This window comes from Scyliorhinus torazame, chromosome 16 (assembly GCF_047496885.1).
Source record: "Scyliorhinus torazame isolate Kashiwa2021f chromosome 16, sScyTor2.1, whole genome shotgun sequence".
Lineage (NCBI taxonomy): Eukaryota > Metazoa > Chordata > Chondrichthyes > Carcharhiniformes > Scyliorhinidae > Scyliorhinus > Scyliorhinus torazame.
In genome coordinates, this window is record NC_092722.1 from 196,460,879 (window position 1) to 196,485,972 (window position 25,094).

The 25,094-nt window shown below is 51.4% G+C and overlaps 1 protein-coding gene across 1 annotated transcript; it reads left to right on the forward strand.

Moving 5' to 3' along the window:
- Nucleotides 1–252: 252 nt before the first annotated feature.
- On the forward strand, nucleotides 253–24,285 carry LOC140393365 (kazal-type serine protease inhibitor domain-containing protein 1-like). The gene is made up of 5 exons (XM_072479746.1): nucleotides 253–438; nucleotides 16,035–16,645; nucleotides 18,382–18,542; nucleotides 20,607–20,754; nucleotides 23,834–24,285. The coding sequence occupies exons 2-5, from the start codon at nucleotides 16,141–16,143 to the stop codon at nucleotides 23,908–23,910; spliced, it is 891 nt and encodes a 296-aa protein (XP_072335847.1). The 5' UTR covers nucleotides 253–438; nucleotides 16,035–16,140; the 3' UTR covers nucleotides 23,911–24,285.
- Nucleotides 24,286–25,094: the final 809 nt, after the last annotated feature.

Here is a 25,094-nt window from a genome sequence, read left to right on the forward strand (position 1 = left end):
GACAGACAGACGGACAGATAGGTAGATAGACAGATGGATAGACAGACAGAGATAGATAGATGGATAGATAGACAGACTGACGGATAGATAGGTAGACGGATAGATAGATAGACAGATAGATGGACAGATAGACAGACAGACAGACAGACAGGCTGAGAAGTATTTAAGAGAGATCCCGGGGTTTGTGGAATTGCTGCTTCCTGCTGTTGGAGTGAATATTTAAAGACATGTGTTTTCTCGCTTCAGTTTTGGTTTGGAGTGGTTGTGGGAAGAGCAGGGCTGCCTCCCATTTCACTGGGAGCTACAGACTGTTGCTGGACACAGGAATGTCACAGAGACTTTCCCTCATCATTCTGACCGGGCTGGGGCTCAGCATGTGAATTGCTGCGATGGGTTATTAAGCGGATGAATCGCAGCAAACCTCCTTCCACGAGTCAGGTAAGAATAAGTGCTGGCGATGGGCTGGGTGCTGCAGTAAATGCGGACAGGGGAGTTGGTGTGGGGAATGCTGAGCCGCTCTCTGCAGAGTGTGTACCGGCCAGGAGACTGTGAGCGGCTCAATAACCCACTGCCTACTCCCTCTCCACACTCAACCAGGGGTACAGCACAGACAGCACAGACACACACACAGGGACACACACAGGGACACAGACACACACACACAGGGACACACACAGGGACACAGACACACACACACAGGGACACACACAGGGACACAGCCACACACACAGGGACACAGACACACGCACACAGACACACGCACAGGGACACAGACTCACGCACACACACAGGGACACACACAGGGTCACAGACACACACACAGGGACACACAGGTACACAGACACACACACACACACACAGGGACACAGACACACGCACAGGGACACAGACTCACGCACACACACAGGGACACAGACACATACACACAGGGACACACACAGGGACACAGCCACACACACAGGGACACAGACACACGCACACAGACACACGCACAGGGACACAGACTCACGCACACACACAGGGACACACACAGGGACACAGACACACAGGGACACACACAGGGACACAGACTCACGCACACACACAGGGACACAGACACACACACAGGGACACAGACACAGGGACACAGACACACACACAGGGATACACACAGGGACACAGCCACACACACAGGGACACAGACACACGCACACAGACACACACACAGGGACACAGACACACGCACACACACAGGGACACAGACTCTCTCACACACACAGGGACGCACACAGGGACACAGACACACACACAGGGACACACACAGGTACACAGACACACACACAGACAGGGACACAGACACACACACAGGGACACACACACAGGGACACAGATACACACAGGGACACAGACACACACACAGGGACACACACAGGGACACACACACAGGGACACAGCCACACACACAGGGACACAGACACACGCTCACAGACACACGCACAGGGACACAGACTCACGCACACACACAGGGACACACACAGGGACACAGACTCACACACACACACAGGGACACAGACTCTCTCACACAGACAGGGACACACACAGGAACACAGACACACACACACACACGGACACACAGGGACACAGACTCTCTCACACACACAGGGACACACACACAGGGACACTCACAGGCACACACACAGGGACACACACACAGGGACACAGACTCCCCCACACACACAGGGACACTCACAGGTACACACACAGGGACACACACACGCACAGGGAAATATACATTCAGGGACACACACTCACACACACACACACACAGACACACACACACAGACTCACAATGACACACACACAGACGCACACGGACACACACATACTGTCTCATAGGGACACACACACAGTCTCACAGGGACACACACACAGTCACACAGGTACACACACACAGACTCACAGGGACACACACACAGACCCACACACACACACACACACACACAGACTCACAGGGACACACAGTCTCACAGGGGGACTCACACAGTCACACAGGTACACACACACAGTCTCACAGGGGGACACACACAGTCACACAGGTACACACGCACAGTCTCACAGGTACACACACAGACTCACAGGCACACACACACAGACCCACACGGGGACACACGCACAGACTCACGCGGACACGGACACACAGTCTCACAGGAAAATACACACAGTCTCACAGGGACACACACACACACACAGACCCACACGGGGACACACACACAGACTCATGTGGACACACACACACAGTCTCACAGGGACACACACACAGTCTCACAGAGGGGGACACACAGACTCACACGGACGAACACACACACAGAGACTCACACCGACATGGACACACAAACAGACACACACGGACACACACACACAGACCCACATGGACACACACACACACACACACAGTCTCACAGGGACACACACACAGTCTCACAGGGGGGGACACACAGACTCACACGGATGAACACACACACACACAGACTCACACGATTAACACACACACACACAGTCTCACAGGTACACACACAGTCTCACAGGTACACACACAGTCTCACAGGGACACACACACAGACTCACAGGTACACACACATACACACATACAGTCTCACTGAGACACACAGACACACAGGGACACATAGACTCACAGGGACACACACACACAGACTCACAGGGACACATAGACTCACATGGACACACACACACAGTCTCACAGGGACACACACACAGTCTCACAAGGAAACGGACACACAGACTCACAGAGCCACACGCACAGTCTCACAGGTACACACACAGACTAACAGACAGACAGACACACACACACACAGTCTCACTGAGACACACAGACACACAGGGACACACACAGACTCATAGACACACACACAGACTCACAGGGACACATAGACTCACATGGACACACACACAGTCTCACAGACACACGCACACACACTGTCTCACTGAGACACACAGACACACAGGGAGGGACAGACTCACAGGGACACACACACACAGTCTCACAGACACACACACACAGTCTCACAGACACACACACACACAGTCTCACTGAGACACACAGACACACAGGGACAGACTCACAGACACACACACACAGTCTCACAGGTACACATACAGTCTCACAAGGAAACCCTGACTCACAAGGGGTCAGACACACCCACAGTTTTCAATATTATGCTTCACGTACTGTCGAACAGCCCAGTTCTCACGTTCCCAAGTCTCTCTTTGATATCTTGCCATGGATAACAGTGACGTTTTGCTGTAAATGCCTCACTTGTGTGTGTTCCCTTTGCCAGCCTGCCTCTCACTCTGTCTATCGTGGCACTTTGAGCCTGTTCAACCATTCAATATGACCATAGTTGATCCTCTATCTCAAGGCCATGTTGCTGCATCCTCCCCATACTCCTTGACACCCTTAGAGTCTAGAGATATCCCTATTTCCTTCTTAAAGATATTGGCTGACTTCACAGCTCCTGTGGCAGGAATTTTACAGGCTCCCCACCCTCTGAGTGAAGCCACTTCTCCTCACCACAGCCGTAAATGGCCATCGCCATATTCTGGGACTGGGACTCCCTGTTTTAGATACTCCCCCAGCCAGAGAAAACAATATCCCTGTATCCAGTCTGTCCAGCCCTGTTAGCATTTTGTACATTTCAATGAGATCCCCTTCTCATTCTCTAAACTCCAGTGACTACAGACCCAGTGAACCCAATCTCCCCACATGACAATCCTGTCATCCCAGGTATCAGTCGGGAGAATCTTCGCTGCACTCCCTCTATGGCAAGTATATCCTGTCTTAGGTAAGGAGAGTAAAACTGCTCACAATGCTCCTAGTGTGGCCTCACCAAGTCCCCGTATAACTGCAGTAGGACATCCCTGCTCTCATACTCAAGTCCTCTCGGAATGAATGCCAACATACCATTTATCTTCTTAACTGCTTGCTGCACCTGTTCGCTTGCTTTCACTGGCTGGTGTTCAAGGACATCTCGGTCCCTTTGTCAATCAACAGTTCCTGATCTATCTCCTCTGGGGAGAAGGCGGACGGCACAATGGATTGTTAGCTGGTCCCCAGACAGAGAGAGTGACAGATGGTGAGAGGTGTATGGATCACTGCTCTTCACAAATTACATTAACAATTTGAACCTTGGAATCAAAAATACAATTTCTAAATTTACAAGTGACTCCGATTGGGGGTTATAAGAGGAACTACAATTACAAAGGAAGATAATAAACTGGCAAATGAGTAAGGAATTAGCAAATGAGTGGTCATCACAGGTAATTGTGAAGTGGTACAGTTTGGATGGTGTAAGTCTAGATGAGGTAGTGGAACAAGGAGATCTCAGAAAACAAATACATCAATCACGAAACATTATTCCATAGCTTAACAAGACCATGAACAGAGCGAACCAGGTTTTATTCCTAGACAGATCAAATTGAAATGGAACCCCGTATTGAACCGTGATTAGATCACACTTAGACATCCGCCTGCACCAGCTGTTAAACAAAGGATAGAGATACACTGGAGAGGGTTCTGAGAAGATTTACGAGGATGACACCTGTGGTAAGGGGGCCCTTCGATAGGGTGAGCTCCACTGACCACGTGACCGGCTGGGAGGCCAATTGCACACGAGGGTACGAACCCCAGCCAATGGGGAGTTTGTGCGGGGCCCTGGGAGCAGGTCCCCGACAGTGCGGAGCGGGCAGATGAAGAGTAAAGACTTGTCGTATAGTGTTCTGTGCCTGTCATCTACCTTTCATCAGTAAACCCCTTTGTCTATTACTGGGACCTTCAGTGTCAGTCTCCAGCCACCACATTGGCGACGAGGAAATTCTTTTCACCCGCAGCCGACAGTCGTTGTGAATCGAGGGAGGGATGAAGGAGCAGTTGAGGAAACAGAAAGGCTCCAATATTCCGATCCTGACCAGATCCCATGGAATCCGATGTAGGTGGGGTTGGGGGTTATGTGGAGAAGTTGGGCAGGTGGGGTTCAGCCAGAAAGCTTCTCAGATTCTCTTGCCGTTGTACTGTGTTCAGCAGCGTGAGGATGGAACCCCTGCTCGAACCACAAACCTGAATGCCTGAGAACAGCCAGTCACAAAAACTGCTTCTTAATGGTCTCCTGGAACATCGATTGACAGCCAAGCTCCAAACAGTTAGTGTGATGGTCAGTACTGCTGTGCTTACAGTCTGGAGACGTGTGGTATTCTCTGCTCTCTGCTGTAGTTAACTGGATTCTCAGTCCACTGGCCCCAGTGTCAGTGTTTCTACATCACACAAGAACTCACTTAAAGCAGGTGTGGAATCTGGGTGCCAGCTGTTTCTGTCTGGGTAGCTGTGTGGAATTATTTAAACCTGGCAATCAAAACCATAGGAACCATTGCAAAGAGAACAAGAGGGGGAGGGAGAGAGAGAGAGAGAGAGAGAGACGGAGAAAGAGAGAGAGAGACAGAGAGAGAGAGACAGAGAGAAATGGACAGATGGGAATGGTCAGATAGAGATAGGGGGAGGGACAGATATAGAGAGATCGAGAGGGAGAGAGAAAGACAGAAAGAAAGAGAGAGAGAGAGAGAGATAAACAGATGGGGATGGACAGACAGAGATAGAGAGACAGAGACTGAGAAAAAGAGAGAGACAGACATAGAGACAGAGAGAGAGAGAGGGAGAGAGACAGAGAGAGACTTAGACAGAGAGACATAGAACATAGGACATAGAAAATACAGCACAGAACAGGCCCTTCGGCCCACGATGTTGTGCCGAACATTTGTCCTAGATTAAGAACAAATTAATCTACACCCCATCATTCTACCGTAATCCATGTACCTATCCAATAGCTGCTTGAAGGTCCCTAATGTTTCCGACTCAACTACTTCCACAGGCAGTGCATTCCATGCCCCCACTACTCTCTGGTAAAGAACCTACCTCTGACATCTCCCCTATATCTTCCACCATTCACCTTAAATTTATGTCCCCTTGTAATGGTTTGTTCCACCCGGGGAAAAAGTCTCTGACTGTCTACTCTATCTATTCCCCTGATCATCTTATAAACCTCTATCAAGTCGCCCCTCATCCCTCTCCGTTCTAATGAGAAAAGGCCTAGCACCCTCAACCTTTCCTCGTAAGACCTACTCTCCATTCCAGGTAACATCCTGGTAAATCTCCTTTGCACCTTTTCCAAAGCTTCCACATCCTTCCTAAAATGAGGCGACCAGAACTGCACACAGACAGAGATGGAGAGAGAGAAATATATATTTCACTCCCTGAATATCGGTTGAAAACTTAACCGAGTATCAAATCCCTTCTCCCTTGATTCTATTACTGAGTATCTAGCTTCCTCTCCTGGCCCCGTGTTAACCGATGTTGTGAATGGTTCCCTCCAATCATGTTCTGTCTCCAGCACCATCAAATCTGCCAACATCACCCCACCACAATAGGAAATGCTCTGTCCTTGCCAATTCCCACCCCATCTCCAACCTGCCCTTCCTCTCCAAAATCCTTCAATGTGTTACCTCTCAGCTCTGAGCACTCTCCTGAAATGATTCTTTTTAAAGTCACAAAAACCACCCTGCACCCTCTTTACCTCCCGGTCCCTCTTCCATTCTCAAACAAATGCTGGACAATCTCAGCAGAGGAGCTGCGGCTGGGACTGCATACACTTTACTTTGGGAATAAACCATTTGTTTTAAATCTCCTTCCGGCTCCTCTGTGACTATTAAATTGGCGACGAGGATGAAGCGGAACTACAGTCCGCGCTGGTAACCATTGGAGCACGACCACCTCGCTTCGTGAAGGAATAAAGTTTGCACCATTTTGAAAATGTTGCTCTTTGCCAGACTCGATGTGTTCGATGAGGGGATCGAGGACTGGGCTCAGTACGTGGAGCATATCCACTATTTTTAAAAAAATCTAAAGTAGCCAATTCTTTTTTTCCAATTAAGGGGCAATTTAACGTGGCCAATCCCTAGCCTGCACCATTTCTTTGAGACCAAGGCTATAGTTGGGAATGATCGCCAGATGGTGATTCTGATCGCCTGCGGGCCCCCGCTTTCAGCATCATAAAGAGTCTGACGTACCCATGCACCAGACTCCAATACGTTTGAAGAGTTAGTGCGGCTCGTGGCAAACCACTATGACCCCAAGATGTCGGTTTTCATCCAGAGACTGAGAGGACCACAGGGGAGTCGGTTAATGAGTTTCTGGTGCGATTGTTAAAATTGGCAGAATTTGGGGATATGGCCCATCCCTATCCTTGTTTAAGTAAACAATATGGTGACCCAGTGGAAATTCCTGTCGAGATCTCCCTTTCACGGGAGACTGCAGAGAAGCAAGTCCAGGAACTCCAGGGGGTGTCAGTGTAGGACGACCCCCATTCCGGTGCACAGCACCCCAAGGGCTGTGACCCCTGAGACCCAGCCAGCCGAGACCAAGTCGTTGGTCGACGGCTGCTACCACCAGGTAGGACGCCTCCCCGGAATTGATGGAGGATGACCCAAGGTGGTATGGCATTTGGGGCCGGCGCAATAGCAGGGATAGGAAACCACAGGTCACTCTGCAAACTCTCTGCCCTACCCGAGGGAGACACCAGCCCAGAGACTGGACCCTCGATTGAGAACAAGCTGATGGAGAGGAGAGTATGTGTTGCTGCGCCACGATCGCCCCCATCAGGAATACCGTCCAGGTGAACGGCCACTTGTTAGAAATGGAGTTGGACACGAGGGCCAGTGTTTCTGTAATTGGGAGACAAACTTGCGAGAGAATCAGGGCTGGAGTTTAGCGGTTGAGTTTGTAGGACACCGAGGCGAGGCTGCCACCCTACACAGAGGATCCCCTAGTAATAGCAGGCACGACAATGGCCCCAGTGACTTATGGGCAGCAGTCCATCAGGCTGCCGTTAATAATAGTGCAGGGCACCGGACCGAGTGTGCTGGGCCGTGATTGGCTACAACGCCTCCGGTTGGACTGGCAACGGGTCTTCCAGATGGGCACCAGAGGACTTCACAAAGTTTGGGGAAGTACCCAGAAGTTTCCAGAAGGGCCTGAGCAAACATAAGGGAGCTGTGGCCAAGATATATGTGGGCACTGAGGCCCAGCCGAAGTACTTTCGGGCTCACCTGGTTTCCTATGTGTGGCTGGGGAAAGCCGAAGATGAACTCAGCTGACTGGAAGGCCTCGGGATTATTCGACCAGCACGGTTTGCCAATTGGGCAGCGCCAGAAGTCACCGTACTAAAACCTGACAAAACTGCATGCCTGTGCTGAGATTATAAGTTGACTTCCAACAAGGCCTCCTGTCTGGACAGGTACCCAATGCCGCGGTTAGAAGACCTGTATGTGAAGTTAGCTGGGGATCATTCCTTTTCCAAGCTTTACATGAGCCGTGCCTATCTCCACCTGGAGCTGGACACCGTTTTCGGGCGTTACGTAACCATTAATACCCACAGAGGCCTCTACAAATACACAAGACTGTCGTTTAGAGTGTCATCGGCTTCTGCAATCTTTCAGCGTATCATAGAGAACATCCTGAGAGGGTTACTGTGTGGCTGTCTACCTGGACAATGTCCTCGTTACTGGAGCTACGGAAAGGGAGAACCTGAGCAACCTGGAGTAGGGCATCCGCCTCAAGAGGAGAAAGTGCGTTTTCTACGCCAAGGAGGTTACCTACTTGGGGTTCGTGTGGATCGGGATGGACCCCACTTGATAGAGAATAGGACGCAGGATATTAGACAAGCCCCAACGCCAGAAAATATGACGGAGCTATGGTCGCTCTCTTGTGAACTATTGGAGGAAATCTATTTTCTAAATTTATTGCTGGCCTGTCGACCGTCCTCGCCCCGATATAGACATTGCTGAAAATGCAGCAAGAATGGGCGAGGAGAGGGCCTTTGGAGAAAGGTTTTACCACCGTGAAGCAGCAGCTGATGTCATCCAGAATAGTAACTCCGACGGGGACTGCACTGTTATTGTATATACTTCACTTTGGGAATAAACCAATCATATTGTAACTCTCCTTTCCGGACTCATCTGTGATGACAAAGCTGCTGTGATTGTCCCGTTTTAGGGTCAGATTCCAGCATCCGCAGTGATTTCCTTTTATCCACCTCCTTTCTCTACATTGCATTTTCTCTCTCTCTTACTGTCGTATTTCCGGGGAGGAGCTACCGAGTGGCCAAGGGAGTGAAGCTAGTTCATTGTTTACACTCCAGACTCCAGCCGACACCATTATGTTTGCTGATGTTTTTCGGGAGTTTGTTAGTGTCTGGGAAGTGAGTGTCTGGGAAGTGAGGAATATTTGGGAAGTGAGGAGTGTCTGGGAAGTGAGGAGTGTTTGGGAAGTGAGGGATGTTTGGGAATGAGGAATGTTTGGGAAGTGAGGAGTGTCTGGGAAGTGAGGAATGTTTGGGAAGTGAGGAGTGTCTGGGAAGTGAGGGGTGTCTGGGAAGTGAGGAGTATTTGGGAAGTGAGGAGTGTCTGGGAAGTGAGGAGTGTTTGGGAAGTGAGGGATGTCTGGGAATGAGGAATATTTGGCAAGTGAGGAGTGTCTGGGAAGTGAGGAGTGTTTGGGAAGTGAGGGATGTCTGGGAATGAGGAATATTTGGCAAGTGAGGAGTGTCTGGGAAGTGAGGAGTGTTTGGGAAGTGAGGGATGTCTGGGAATGAGGATTGTTTGGGAAGTGAGGAGTGCCTGGGAAGTGAGGAGTGTTTGGGAAGTGAGGGATGTCTGGGAAGTGAGGAATGTTTCGGAAGTGAGGAGTGTCTGGGAAGTGAGGGGTGTCTGGGAAGTGAGGAGTATTTGGGAAGTGAGGAGTGCCTGGGAAGTGAGGAGTGTTTGGGAAGTGAGGAGTGTCTGCGAAGTGAGGAGTATTTGGGAAGTGAGGAGTGTCTGGGAAGTGAGGCGTGTTTGGGAAGTGAGGAATGTTTGGGAAGTGAGGAGTGTCTGGAAAGTGAGGGGTGAGGAATGTTTGGGAAGTGAAGAGTGCCTGGGAAGTGAGGGGTGTCTGGGAAGTGAGGAGTGTTTGGGAACTGAGGAGTGTCTGGGAAGTGAGGAGTGAGGTGTGTTTGGGAAGTGAGGAGTGAGGAGTGTCTGGGAAGTAAGGAGTGTCTGGGAAGTGAGAAGTGAGGAGTGTTTGGGAAGTGAGGAGTGAAGGGTGTTTGGGAAATGAGGAGTGTCTGGGAAGCGAGGGGTGTCTGGGAAGTGAGGAGTGTTTGGGAAGTGGGAATGTTTGGGAAGTGAGGAGTGTCTGGGAAGTGAGGGGTGTTTGGGAAGTGGGAAGTGTCTGGGAAGTGAGGAGTGTTTGGGAAGTGAGGGGTGTTTGGGAAGTGGGGAGTGTCTGGGAAGTGAGGAGTGTTTGGGAAGTGAGGAATATTTGGGAAGTGAGGAGTGTCTGGGAAGTGAGGAGTGTTTGGGAAGTGAGGGATGTCTGGGAATGAGGAATGTTTGGGAAGTGAGGAGTGTCTGGGAAGTGAGGAGTGTTTGGGAAGTGAGGGATGTCTGGGAATGAGGAATATTTGGCAAGTGAGGAGTGTCTGGGAAGTGAGGAGTGTTTGGGAAGTGAGGGATGTCTGGGAATGAGGAATGTTTGGGAAGTGAGGAGTGTCTGGGAAGTGAGGAGTGTTTGGGAAGTGAGGGATGTCTGGGAAGTGAGGAATGTTTGGGAAGTGAGGAGTGTCTGGGAAGTGAGGGGTGTCTGGGAAGTGAGGAGTATTTGGGAAGTGAGGAGTGTCTGGGAAGTGAGGAGTGTTTGGGAAGTGAGGAGTGTCTGGGAAGTGAGGAGTATTTGGGAAGTGAGGAATGTTTGGGAAGTGAGGAATGTTTGGGAAGTGAGGAGTGTCCGGAAAGTGAGGGGTGAGGAATGTTTGGGAAGTGAAGAGTGCCTGGGAAGTGAGGGGTGTCTGGGAAGTGAGGAGTGTTTGGGAACTGAGGAGTGAGGAGTGTCTGGGAAGTAAGGAGTGTCTGGGAAGTGAGAAGTGAGGAGTGTTTGGGAAGTGAGGAGTGAAGGGTGTTTGGGAAATGAGGAGTGTCTGGGAAGCGAGGGGTGTCTGGGAAGTGAGGAGTGTTTGGGAAGTGGGAATGTTTGTGAAGTGAGGAGTGTCTGGGAAGTGAGGGGTGTTTGGGAAGTGGGAAGTGTCTGGGAAGTGAGGAGTGTTTGGGAAGTGAGGGGTGTTTGGGAAGTGGGGAGTGTCTGGGAAGTGAGGAGTGTTTGGGAAGTGAGGAATATTTGGGAAGTGAGGAGTGTCTGGGAAATGAGGAGTGTTTGGGAAGTGAGGGATGTCTGGGAATGAGGAATGTTTGGGAAGTGAGGAGTGTCTGGGAAGTGAGGGATGTCTGGGAAGTGAGGAATGTTTGGGAAGTGAGGAGTGTCTGGGAAGTGAGGGGTGTCTGGGAAGTGAGGAGTATTTGGGAAGTGAGGAGTGTCTGGGAAGTGAAGAGTGTTTGGGAAGTGAGGAGTGTCTGGGAAGTGAGGAGTATTTGGGAAGTGAGGAATGTTTGGGAAGTGAGGAGTGTCTGGAAAGTGAGGGGTGAGGAATGTTTGGGAAGTGAAGAGTGCCTGGGAAGTGAGGGGTGTCTGGGAAGTGAGGAGTGTTTGGGAACTGAGGAGTGTCTGGGAAGTGAGGAGTGAGGTGTGTTTGGGAAGTGAAGAGTGCCTGGGAAGTGAGGGGTGTCTGGGAAGTGAGGAGTGTCTGGGAAGTAAGGAGTGTTTGGGAAGTGAGGGGTGTTTGGGAAGTGGGGAGTGTCTGGGAAGTGAGGAGTGTTTGGGAAGTGAGGAATATTTGGGAAGTGAGGAGTGTCTGGGAAGTGAGGAGTGTTTGGGAAGTGAGGGATGTCTGGGAATGAGGAATGTTTGGGAAGTGAGGAGTGTCTGGGAAGTGAGGAGTGTTTGGGAAGTGAGGGATGTCTGGGAATGAGGAATATTTGGCAAATGAGGAGTGTCTGGGAAGTGAGGAGTGTTTGGGAAGTGAGGGATGTCTGGGAATGAGGAATGTTTGGGAAGTGAGGAGTGTCTGGGAAGTGAGGAGTGTTTGGGAAGTGAGGGATGTCTGGGAAGTGAGGAATGTTTGGGAAGTGAGGAGTGTCTGGGAAGTGAGGGGTGTCTGGGAAGTGAGGAGTATTTGGGAAGTGAGGAGTGTCTGGGAAGTGAGGAGTGTTTGGGAAGTGAGGAGTGTCTGGGAAGTGAGGAGTATTTGGGAAGTGAGGAGTGTCTGGGAAGTGAGGAGTGTTTGGGAAGTGAGGAATGTTTGGGAAGTGAGGAGTGTCTGGAAAGTGAGGGGTGAGGAATGTTTGGGAAGTGAAGAGTGCCTGGGAAGTGAGGGGTGTCTGGGAAGTGAGGAGTGTTTGGGAACTGAGGAGTGTCTGGGAAGTGAGGAGTGAGGTGTGTTTGGGAAGTGAGGAGTGAGGAGTGTCTGGGAAGTAAGGAGTGTCTGGGAAGTGAGAAGTGAGGAGTGTTTGGGAAGTGAGGAGTGAAGGGTGTTTGGGAAATGAGGAGTGTCTGGGAAGCGAGGGGTGTCTGGGAAGTGAGGAGTGTTTGGGAAGTGGGAATGTTTGGGAAGTGAGGAGTGTCTGGGAAGTGAGGGGTGTTTGGGAAGTGGGAAGTGTCTGGGAAGTGAGGAGTGTTTGGGAAGTGAGGGGTGTTTGGGAAGTGGGGAGTGTCTGGGAAGTGAGGAGTGTTTGGGAAGTGAGGAATATTTGGGAAGTGAGGAGTGTCTGGGAAATGAGGAGTGTTTGGGAAGTGAGGGATGTCTGGGAATGAGGAATGTTTGGGAAGTGAGGAGTGTCTGGGAAGTGAGGGATGTCTGGGAAGTGAGGAATGTTTGGGAAGTGAGGAGTGTCTGGGAAGTGAGGGGTGTCTGGGAAGTGAGGAGTATTTGGGAAGTGAGGAGTGTCTGGGAAGTGAAGAGTGTTTGGGAAGTGAGGAGTGTCTGGGAAGTGAGGAGTATTTGGGAAGTGAGGAATGTTTGGGAAGTGAGGAGTGTCTGGAAAGTGAGGGGTGAGGAATGTTTGGGAAGTGAAGAGTGCCTGGGAAGTGAGGGGTGTCTGGGAAGTGAGGAGTGTTTGGGAACTGAGGAGTGTCTGGGAAGTGAGGAGTGAGGTGTGTTTGGGAAGTGAAGAGTGCCTGGGAAGTGAGGGGTGTCTGGGAAGTGAGGAGTGTCTGGGAAGTAAGGAGTGTCTGGGAAGTGAGAAGTGTTTGGGAAGTGAGGAGTGAGGGGTGTTTGGGAAATGAGGAGTGTCTGGGAAGCGAGGGGTGTCTGGGAAGTGAGGAGTGTTTGGGAACTGAGGAGTGTCTGGGAAGTGAGGAGTGAGGTGTGTTTGGGAAGTGAAGAGTGCCTGGGAAGTGAGGGGTGTCTGGGAAGTGAGGAGTGTCTGGGAAGTAAGGATATCTGGGAAGTGAGAAGTGTTTGGGAAGTGAGGAGTGAGGGGTGTTTGGGAAATGAGGAGTGTCTGGGAAGCGAGGGGTGTCTGGGAAGTGAGGGGTGTTTGGGAAGTGGGGAGTGTCTGGGAAGTGAGGAGTGTTTTGGAAGTGAGGAGTGTTTGGGAAGTGAGGAATGTTAGGGCAGTGAGGGGTGTTTGGGAAGTGAGGAGTGTCTGGGAAGCGAGGAGTCTCTGGGAAGTGAGGAGTGTTTGGAAAGTGTTTGGGAAGTGAGGACTGTTTGGGACGTGAGTGTCTGGGAAGTGAGTGTCTGGGAAGTGAGGAATGTTTGGGAAGCGAGGAGTGTTTGGGAAGTGAGGAGTGTCTGGGAAGTGAGGGGTGTCTGGGAAGTGAGGGGCGTCTGGGAAGTGAGGAATGTTTCAGAAGTGAGGAATGTTTGGGAAGTGAGGAGTGTCTGGGAAGTGAGGGGTGTCTGGAAAGTGAGGAATGTTTGGGAAGTGAGGAATGTTTGGGAAGTGGGGTGTGTTTGGGAAGTGAGGGGTGTCTGGGATGTGAGGAGTGTTTGGGAAGTGAGGAGTGAGGAGTGTTTGGGAAGTGAGGAGTGTTTGGGAAGTGAGGAGTGAGAAATGTTTTGGAAGTGAGGAATGTTTGGGAAGTGAGGAATGTCTGGGAGGTGAGGAGTGTTTGGGAAGTGAGGAGTGTTTGGGAAGTGAGGGATGTCTGGGAAGTGAGGGTTGTCTGGGAAGTGAGGAATGTTTGGGAAGTGAGGGATGTCTGGGAAGTGAGGGTTGCCTGGGAAGTGAGGAAAGTTTGGGAAGTGAGGAGTTTTTGGGAAGTGAGGGGTGACTGGGAAGTGAGGAGTGTATCTAACCCCGTGCTGTACCTGTCCTGGGAGTGTTTGATGGGGACAGTGTAGAGGGAGCTTTACTCTGTATCTAACCCCGTGCTGTACCTATCCTGGGAGTGTTTGATGGGGACAGTGTAGAGGGAGCTTTACTCTGTATCTAACCCCGTGCTGTACCTGTCCTGGGAGTGTTTGATGGGGACAGTGTAGAGGGAGCTTTACTCTGTATCTAACCCCGTGCTGTACCTGTCCTGGGAGTGTTTGTTGGGGGCAGTGTAGAGGGAGCTTTACTCTGTATCAACCCTGTGCTGTACCTGTCCTGGGAGCGTTTGTTGGGGGCAGTGTAGAGGGAACACTACTCTGTATCCAACCCCGTGCTGTACCTGTCCTGGGAGTGTTTGATGGGGACAGTGTAGTGGGAGCTTTGCTCTGTATCTAAGCCCGTGCTGTACCTGTCCTGGGAGTGTTTGATGGGGACAGTGTAGTGGGAGCTTTGCTCTGTATCTAAGCCCGTGCTGTACCTGTCCTGGGTGTGTTTGATGGGGACAGTGTAGAGGGAGCTTTACTCTGTATCTAACCCCGTGCTGTACCTGTCCTGGGAGTTTTGATGGGGACAGTGTAGAGGGAGCTTTACTCTGTATCTAACCCCGTGCTGTACCTGTCCTGGGAGTGTTTGATGGGGACAGTGTAGAGGGAGCTTTACTCTGTATCTAACCCCATGCTGTACCTGTCCTGGGAGTGTTTGATGGGGACAGTTTCTCATATTTGATGGTGACAGTTGCTCATAGAATTCCTGCAGTGCAGAAGGAGATCATTCGGCCCATCAAGTTTGTACCGACCCTCTGAAAGAGTGCCCTACCTGGGCCACACCCCAGTAACTCCATCTAACCTTTGGACATGAAGGGGCAATTTATCATGTCCAATCCTCCTAACCTGCACATCTTTGGACTGTGGGGGGAAACCGGAGCACCTGGAGGAAACCCACGCAGACGCTAATTCATAGACAGATTTACAGCACAGAAAGAGGCTCTGAAGCCCATTGAGTCTGGGCTGGGCTGGGCTGGGCTGGGCTGGTCTGGGCTGGGCTGGTCTGGTCTGGGCTGGGCTGGGCTGGGCTGAGCTGGGCTGGTCTGGGCTGGGCTGGTCTGGTCTGGTCTGGGCTGGGCTGGTCTGGTCTGGTCTGGGCTGGTCTGGGCTGGGCTGGGCTGGGCTGGTCTGGGCTGGGCTGGGCTGGGCTGGGCAACCTGCACCTATCCACTCTCATCCCATTTGCAGCCCTTGGTCAGAAGTCTGGTATATTATAGTGTTTCAAGTGCTCATAGAGCTAACATAGAATTTACAGTGCAGAAGGAGGCCATTCGGCCCATCAAGTCTGCACCGGCCCTTTGAAATAGCACCCTACTTAAACCCACATCTCCACCCTATCCCCGTAACCCAGTAACCCCATCTAACCTTCTGAACACTAAGGGACAATTTGTCATGGGCAATCCTCCTAACCTGCACACCTCTGGACTGTGGGGGGAAACCGGAGCACCCGGAGGAAACCCACGCAGACACGGGGAGAACGTGCAGACTCCACACAGACAGTGACCCAAGTCGGAAATCAAACCCGGGTCCCTGGAGCAGTGAAGCAACAGTGCTAACCACTGTGCTGCCGTGCCGACAATCTGAATGCTTCGGTAATTTTGTGTGGGTTCCTGCCTCCACCACCCTTTGAGGCAGTGAGATTATTCAGGGATGATTTTATAAATGTTACAGTTTCTCTGTTCTTCTTTCTTTGTTGTTTTCTAGGTGCTGAGCAGCAGGATGCTGACCCTGGAGTGAAGGACAACAAACTGCCAGGTTCATCCAGGAAGAGACTGGGGGGTGAGAGGGGCTGAAGGGCTCTTAGAAAGGCATGATGGTGAGATCAGGCAATCTGTCCCCTGTCTGTTGCCCAATTCTACTGCTCGCTGTGAGCTGGACTGTGCTGGTGTCGGTGTCGGCAGCTGCCGACTCCATGGGGTACGTGCGCCGAGGGTGGCACAGGTTATTGCAGGAAGGGGAAGGGTGTCCTGAGTGTGAGGCGGATCAGTGCGTCCCTCCCCAGGGGTGCCTCGCTGGGCCGGTGAGAGACTCCTGCGACTGCTGCTGGGAGTGTGGCAACATTGAGGGGCAAATCTGTGACCTGGATAACAGTAACCATTTCTATGGTCAGTGCGGAGAGAATCTGGAATGTTGGCTGGACCCGGGCGACCTGAGGCAAGGGGAGGTCCCCGAACCCCAGTGTTTTTGTCTATCCAACCAGGCAGTTTGCGGCTCCGATGGACAGACCTACCCACAGATCTGCAAGTTCCAAGAGGCTGCCTCTGGCAATCAAACATCAAACATCACCCTGGCACATGAGGGACCCTGTGAAGGAGGTAAGAATGCAGGGGGAACGCAGGGCCTGATACCTGGGGAGGGGACAACCATGTTGTCCTGGAATAAGGAGGACATTTCCTCGAGCGCAATGAGGGTCACACCTCAGAGATTACGCCACAGTTGATGTTCCTCTGCACTCTCAGTGTGATTACATTTATTGACCTGGCAACATTTTTAATGACTCGCCGATAATTTCCTTAATCGGTGAGAAAGACTTGCATTTTCATACCACCTTTTGCTGCCTCAGGCCAGCCTTACAGCTTGTCAGCCACTGAGGAACTTTCTGAAGTGGAATTACTGTTGTAATGTGGCAGTCAATTCCCACGTCGCGAGACCCCTGCAGACAGCAACGTGAGAACCATGTAATAAACAGTTCTGGCTGAGGGGTAAATATTGAATTGGGAAGAAATCCCAATCTTTGAAATATTTGCCACAAAACAGGCAGGCTGAGAGGTTTGGGAGTGCGTGTGTCGAAAGGCCCTGGGTGTCTTTGTTCCTGAGTCACTGAACGTTAGCATGCACGGTTTTAGTCCCCTTCTCTGAGGAAGGATATAATTGCCATCGTCACGGGCAGCAGAGGTTCACCAGATTAATCCCTGGGATGTGGGGATTATTTTATAAAGAGATATTGAGGAGACAGGCCCTGTTCTCAAAGAATGAATGGTGACCTCATTGAAAGTTACTCAATTCTTGCAGAGAACCTTTACTAAGCCCTCGTCTCCACCCTATCCCTGTAACCCAATAACCCCACTTAACCTTTGGGCATTAAGGGCAATTTATCGTGGCCAATCCACCTAACCACATCTTTGGACTGCGAGAGGAAACCGGAGCACCCGGAGGAAACCCACAGGAGAAAGTGCAAGCTCCACACAATCTAGGAATAGTGGGACAGATTTGGGGGGATAAGTATTCACAAGTTTCTACCTCACAAATACCCCAGATCCATTTCCAAAGTCATTTCCCAGCTGTTGTTTTTCCAACTGGTATGAGTTTCGATGATATTTTTCAAGAGTTCATTAGTTTGATGAGTGTTTTTAAAGGAAAGGAATGTGACAGACTGGAAGACTGGATATGCCCCCACGCACATCAGTCCTTCACAGCTCAAAATCTTCTTAACAGACTCCAGGTCAAAGAGCCCCCAACTCCAACTGTGTTTTCCTGGAGTTTAGGCATTGTTCCAGGGAATCAATGTGGAAAAGCAAACATTACAATGTGTTCTCAAGATGGAGTGTCGGGGAGTGGAGACTGAGAATCAGATGCCTGGGATTCGTGCAGCTGCCCTTCCCCCAGCGACAAGCGAGTTTCTTTCTGACAACATTTATACTATCATTCTCCAAAACCTCATCAATCATAACATTTACAGGACAGAAGCACCTGATCGGTTTGATCTAAATTGATAGCTAGTTCCATGTTCTCGCCACCATCCTGAAGGAGCCTCTACTCTCATCGGGATCAAGGGTAAGGCCATTTAACCCCTCGAAGCTCTTCCCAAAGGCCGTTCATTTAAGCTCACGTGGACCTGAAATCCAGTTGCCTGGCTTTGCTCCATGTCCTTCAATTCTGCAGAATTAATTCCCCACATTAATGACAATTCTGATTTAGACTGGATGCTTCTGTCATCTGTGCCACCTGTTTGTTTCAAATCTCAAAAAGTGCCCAATCGCTGAGAGTTAGGATTTTGTGTCAAAATGTTGTTCCTTCTTGAAGCCCATGTTCCTGACCCTTTCTCTCTCAGTCCCTCAGATTATATCGCCTCCCTTTAACATCTGGAATATCACTGGAGAAGATGTCATTTTTGGTTGTGAGATCTTTGCTTATCCAATGGCGGCTATCGAATGGCGCAAAGATGGGGAGGAAATGTTCCTGCCAGGTGATGACCCCCACATCTCCGTACAGGTACCTGCCTCACTGATACACAACCAGTTTTACTGGACTCTTCCAACTTTCACAGGAAATTAGAGGCATTTCCAAACAATCAATACCTGACAATCTGATAATCAGGCACTGATTGGGTCAGGGAGAGAGATTATAAATTGTTGGATGTAAGCTTGGATTTAAGGTTTTTCCAAAGATGTTCCTCAAGTATACTGAACCCTGGACATAAGTTTCATCAAGGAATTTATCAGATCTTTAAGTTTCAGATCCTGAGGATGACATTCTCTTGAGGACCTTGCTACATTGAACCTCCTACACAGCTGCACAAAACAGTGCAACACCATTCCTGCTTTGGCCCTTTGAGGTGGGGGCAATGCCCCCACACCTTTGTACTCCAATTTCGGTAGTGACCCCACCCCCATATACTCACGCTGGGAAATGGCCCGCACTCCTGTGTACCCCACTCTGGATGGTATTTGGCCAGTTTACACACTCTGCAGAACTGGTGTCCTACAGTTTGAAAAATTCCTCCCCCCACACTTTCCCCACAGTCTGGGAAATGCCAACTCCAGTCTATCCCATTCTGGGCAAATATGGAAAGAGAAATCAGGTCTGGAATGGGCGAAATGAGGAATGGGAGGGGGAATAACTGGCTTTATGTACACAACAATTTTCCTATTCGCACGCCAAGGTCCCCATGTACACACCATTGTCCCCATGGACACACCATTGTCCACATGTACAAATCATTGTCCCCATGTACACACCATTGTCCTCATGTACACACCATTGTCCTCATGTACAAACCATTGTCCTCATGTACACACCATTGCCCCATGTACACACCATTGTCCTCATGTACACACCACTGTCCTTATGCAAACACCATTGTCCTCATGTACACACCATTGTCCTCATGTACAAACCATTGTCCTCATGTACAAACCATTGTCCTCATGTACACACCACTGTCCCCATGTACAAACCATTGTCCGTATGTACACACCATTGTCCTCATGTACACACCATTGTCCCCATGTACAAACCATTGTCCTCATGTACACACCATTGCCCTCATGTACACACCATTAGCCCATGTACACACCATTGTCCTCATGTACAAACCATTGTCCTCATGTACACACCATTAGCCCATGTACACACCATTGTCCTCATGTACAAACCATTGTCCTCATGTACACACCATTGTCCTCATGTACAAACCATTGTCCTCATGTACACACCATTAGCCCATGTACACACCATTGTCCCCATGTACAAACCATTGTCCTCATGTACACACCATTGCCCTCATGTACACACCATTGTCTTCATGTACACACCATTATCCTCGTGTACAAACCATTGTCCTCATGTACAAACCATTGTCCTCATGCACACACCATTGTCCTCATGTACACACCATTGTCCCCATGTACACACCATTGTCCTCATGTACAAACCATTGTCCTCATGTACAAACCATTGTCCTCATGTACACACCATTGTCCCCATGTACACACCATTGTCCCCATGTACACACCATTGTCCCCATGTACACACCATTGTCCTTATGTACACACCATTGTCCTCATGTACACACCATTAGCCCATGTACACACCATTGTCCCCATGTACACACCATTGTCCCCATGTACACACCATTGTCCTCATGTACACACCATTGTCCTCATGTACACACCATTAGCCCATGTACACACCATTGTCCCCATGTACACACCATTGTCCCCATGTACACACCATTGTCCTCATGTACACACCATTGTCCTCATGTACACACCATTGTCCTCATGTACACACCATTAGCCCATGTACACACCATTGTCCCCATGTACACACCATTGTCCCCATGTACACACCATTGTCCTCATGTACAAACCATTGTCCTCATGTACACACCATTGTCCTCATGTACACACCATTGTCCTCATGTACACACCATTAGCCCCATGTACAGACCATTGTCCTCATGTACACACCATTGTCCTCATGTACACACCATTGTCCTTATGCACATTCCATTGCTCTGCCAGTTTAACTCTCTGGGCTCTTTTTTATTGGCAGTTTCGAGGAGGACCATTTAAATATGAAGTGTCTGGCTGGCTCCAGATCCAGGAAATCCGGATCACAGATTCTGGAGTGTATCACTGCTCAGCACGGAACAAAGTGGGAGAGGTGTCAGCAGCTGCGAGTCTGAATGTCATCTCACCTGGTAAGAGGGTGGAACTGCTGTGCAGTGAGAAACGGGGCAGTGTATCTGTCTCCCTCCCGTACTGTCCCATCTCTTAGAATCACTGAATGGTACAATCCAGCAAGAGACCTATCGGCCCATCACACCGCTGCTACATTTCTGACATCTGGGGCGAGATTCTCCGACCCCCCGCCGGGTCGGAGAATCGCCAGGGGCTGGCGTGAATCCCGCCCCCGCCGGTTCCCGAATTCTCCGGCACCGGAGATTCGGCAGGGGCGGGAATCGCGCCGCGCCGGTTGGCACCCCCCCCCCCGGCGATTCTCCGGCCCGGATGGGCCGAAGTCCCACTGCTAGGATGCCTGTCCCGCCGGCGTGGATTAAACCACCTCTCTTACCGGCGGGACAAGGCGGCGCGGGCAGGCTCCGGGGTCCTGGGGGGGGGGGCACAGGGCGATCTGGCCCCGGGGGGGTGCCCCCATGGTGGCCTGGCCCGCGACCAGTGCCCACCGATCCACGGGCGGGCCTGTGCCATGGGGGCACTCTTTTCCTTCCGCCTTCGCCATGGTCTCCACCATGGCGGAGGCGGAAGAGACCCCCTCCACTGCGCATGCGCGGGGATGCCGTGGGGGGGGTGGGGTGGGGGGTTTGGGGCGGGGGGTGGTGCTTCCCATTGGTAATGCAGGGTGGGGGAAGAGGAGACCACAGCCAGGGGATGCAGCACTTCCAACCCCAATAATATTTCCGGAGCAGCTTCCCGTCCGGAAAGCTGACCCACAGTTTGTTTAAAGATGTTTACTCCTTACTGGCTGGTCTCTGGCCTGTCTCCAGAGTATCGGCCTGTCTCAAAGTATCGCCTGTCTCCAGAGTATCAGCCTGTCTCCTGAGCATCGGCCTGTCTCGGGAACAGCGGCCTGTCTTGGGAGTAGCGGCCTGCCTCCGGAGTATCGACCTGTCTCCAGAGTATCGACCTGTCTCCGGAGCAGCGGCCTGTCTCCAGAGTATCGACCTGTCTCCAGAGTATCGACCTGTCTCCGGAGCAGCGGCCTGTCTCCAGAGTATCGACCTGTCTCCAGAGTATCGGCCTGTTTCGGGAACAGCGGCCTGTCACAGGAGTATCGGCCTGTCTCGGGAGTAGCGGCCTGTCACAGGAGTATCGGCCTGTCTCCGGGGTATCGGCCTGTTTCGGGAACAGCAGCCTGTCTCCGGAGTATCGGCCTGTCTCCAGAGTATCGACCTGTCTCCAGAGTATCGGCCTGTTTCGGGAACAGCGGCCTGTCTCCGGAGCAGCGGCCTGTCTCCAGAGTATCGGCCTGTCTCCAGAGTATCGGCCTGTTTCGGGAACAGCGGCCTGTCACAGGAGTATCGGCCTGTCTCGGGAGTAGCGGCCTGTCACAGGAGTATCGGCCTGTCTCCGGAGTATCGGCCTGTTTCGGGAACAGCAGCCTGTCTCCGGAGTATCGGCCTGTCTCCAGAGTATCGGCCTGTCTCCAGAGTATCGGCCTGTCACAGGAGTATCGGCCTGTCTCCGGAGTATCGGCCTGTTTCGGGAACAGCGGCCTGTCTCCGGAGTAACAGCCTGTCACAGGAGTATCGGGCTGTCTTGGGAACAGCGGCCTGTCTTGGGAGTAGCGGCCTGTCTCCGGAGTAGCGGCCTGTCTCCAGAGTAGCGGTCTGTCTCCGGAGTATCGGCCTGTCTCCGGAGTATCGGCCTGTCTCCGGAGTATCGGCCTGTCTCCGGAGTATCGGCCTGTCTCCGGAGTATCGGCCTGTCTCCAGAGTATCGGCCTGCCTCCGGAGTATCGACCTGCCTCGGGAGTAGCGGCCTGTCTCGGGAGTAGCGGCCTGTCTCGGGAGTAGCGGCCTGTCTCCGGAGTAGCGGCCTGTCTCCGGAGTATCGGCCTGTCTCCGGAGTAGCGGCCTGTCTCCGGAATATCGGCCTGTCTCCGGAGTAGCGGCCTGTCTCCGGAGTAGCGGCCTGTCTCGGGAGTAGCGGCCTGTCTCCGGAGTAGCGGCCTGTCTCCGGAATATCGGCCTGTCTCCGGAGTAGCGGCCTGTCTCCGGAATATCGGCCTGTCTCGGAAGTAGCGGCCTGTCTCGGGAGTAGCGGCCTGTCTCCGGAGTAGCCACAACTCTTGGTGATGCTGCTACTGCTGCTGAGCTACCTGCCGTCTGATTGGGCGGACTGTTCTCGGGGGCAGTAACCCCGATGGTAGCTAATTGATTGGCTGCTGCCCACAGAGTTCATGGTGACGTCCTGCCAGCAAGCCACAGTGCCTCCCAGTGATAATGACACTGGTAATCCAGAGGACATGTGGTCAAATCCCACCACGGAAGCTGATGAAATTTAAATTCAATTCATAAATTTGGAATTGAAAGCTAATCTCATTAATGGTGGCCATAAAACTACCATTGATTGTTGTAAAAACCCATCTGGTTCACGAATGTCCTTTAGGGAAGGAAATCTGCCGTCCTTACCCGGTCTGGCCTGTATGTGATTCCAGACCCACAGCAATGCGGGTGACTCTTAATGGTCGGGCAAACCAGTCAGTTCACTATACAGCACGGTATAGCACAGTGGATAGCACAATTGCTTCACAGCTCCAGGGTCCCAGGTTCGATTCCGGCTTGGGTCACTGTCTGTGCGGAGTCTGCACATCCTCCCCGTGTGTGCGTGGGTTTCCTCCGGGTGCTCCGGTTTCCTCCCACAGTCCAAAGATGTGCAGGTTAGGTGGATTGGCCATGCTAAATTGCCCTTAGTGTTGGGTGGGGTTACTGGGTTATGGGGATAGGGTGGAGGTGCGGACCTTGGGTAGGGTGCTCTTTCCAAGAGCTGGAGCAGACTCGATGGGCCGAATGGCCTCCTTCTGCACTGTAAATTCTATGATTCAAGGGCAATTAGGGATGGGGAACAAATGCTGCCCTGCCACATTCCATGAAAGAATTTAAAAAGCCTGATCAATAAAATTCTGTCCACTCGACCTGTTTCTATCCCCACAGATGCTGCCTTACCTGCTGAGGATCTCCAGCAGTTCCTGTTTTCGTCTCTGATTTCCAGCAGTAATATTTATTCAGTAATAATCTCTGGGTGAATCTCTTTCAGATAAGGTGTCGAAGATGGAGACTCCGTGGAGGAAGCCTCAGTATTTAGTCGAGGATTACTCTGATGACTATTACTGAGCACTGGACAAGGCACCAGTTGTGCATCAACAGCCAACACAAACCAAGCAGGACGTGGCCATGAATTATATTGAAGTGTGATAGTATCCACTGGATAATTATTGTGTCTCTCTTTCACCCCTCCTCTCTGTTAGTCCAGTGGCAGCGATTTCGAGTGGCCTCTGCTGGTATTAGGCTGAGTGACTGTGCTGGTTGTCGCGGTTCGGAGTGTGTGCGGGTTCAGAGTTAACACGGAAACATCTGACTGGGAGATCCCCCGGAGACCCCCATCCCTCCCCCACCTCATCCGCAGAATCAAACTCTCTCAATTATTACAAAACCCTTTTGTTCTGATTGGATAATAATTGATACTTTAATAAAAGGATCACACTTTCATTTCCACGAGTGCTGTTTTCTACCCAGTTGTACGCGGAACTGCTTTAGTCTGTGTCCACTCTCCGGATTTTGCCAGGATTTGTTGCCCGAACCTAATTAATGCAATCCCTACAGTGCAGAGGGAGGCCATCCTGCCCCCCGAGCCTGCACTGAGCCTGCAGAAAGCGCACCCTACCTAGGCGCACACTCCCAGCCCGATCCCCATAAACCCACGCATTGATCATGACACTAAGGGGCAATTTATCATGGCCGATCCACCTAACTTGCACATCTCTGGACTGGGGGAGGAAACCCACGCAGACACGGGGAGAACGTGCAGACTCCGCACAGACAGTGACCCAAACCGAACCCGGGTTCCTGGCGCTGTGAAGCAACAGTGCTAACCACCGTGCCACCCATAAATAGATGGCAATGAGCTGCCTTATTAAACGGCTGTAATCCACGTGGTGTAGGTACATCCACAGTGCTGTCGGGGTGGAGTTGCAGGATTCCCACCCAGTGACAATGCAGGAATGGTGATATATTTCCAATTGGTGAATGACTTGGGGTGTGTCACATTGCGAGCTGATCAACGAGACAGCATTGAAACACAAACGAGGTTTATTGAACTGAGGCAAATTACATACACTGGACAGCACAACCAATACAGGTCCTGCTCCCACCACTCCCGGGCTAACTCTGGCCAAACCCCAATGGTCAGAACTGCACCTAAACCCTTGATAGGTTTACGTTCGCGCGCTGCATCCCCATAGGCTCTAGGCATATCATGTGACCTGTGAGGTATCATCCCTTAAAGGGGCCACGCTACC

Bases quoted from the DNA above. Each gene is read 5' to 3' on its own strand.
- LOC140393365 (XM_072479746.1), top strand. From the start codon at position 16,141: ATGATGGTGAGATCAGGCAATCTGTCCCCTGTCTGTTGCCCAATTCTA. The intron at 18,543-20,606 runs GTACCTGCCTCA...TTTTATTGGCAG, and splicing joins ACCCCCACATCTCCGTACAG to TTTCGAGGAGGACCATTTAA. The intron at 20,755-23,833 runs GTAAGAGGGTGG...AATCTCTTTCAG, and splicing joins TCTGAATGTCATCTCACCTG to ATAAGGTGTCGAAGATGGAG.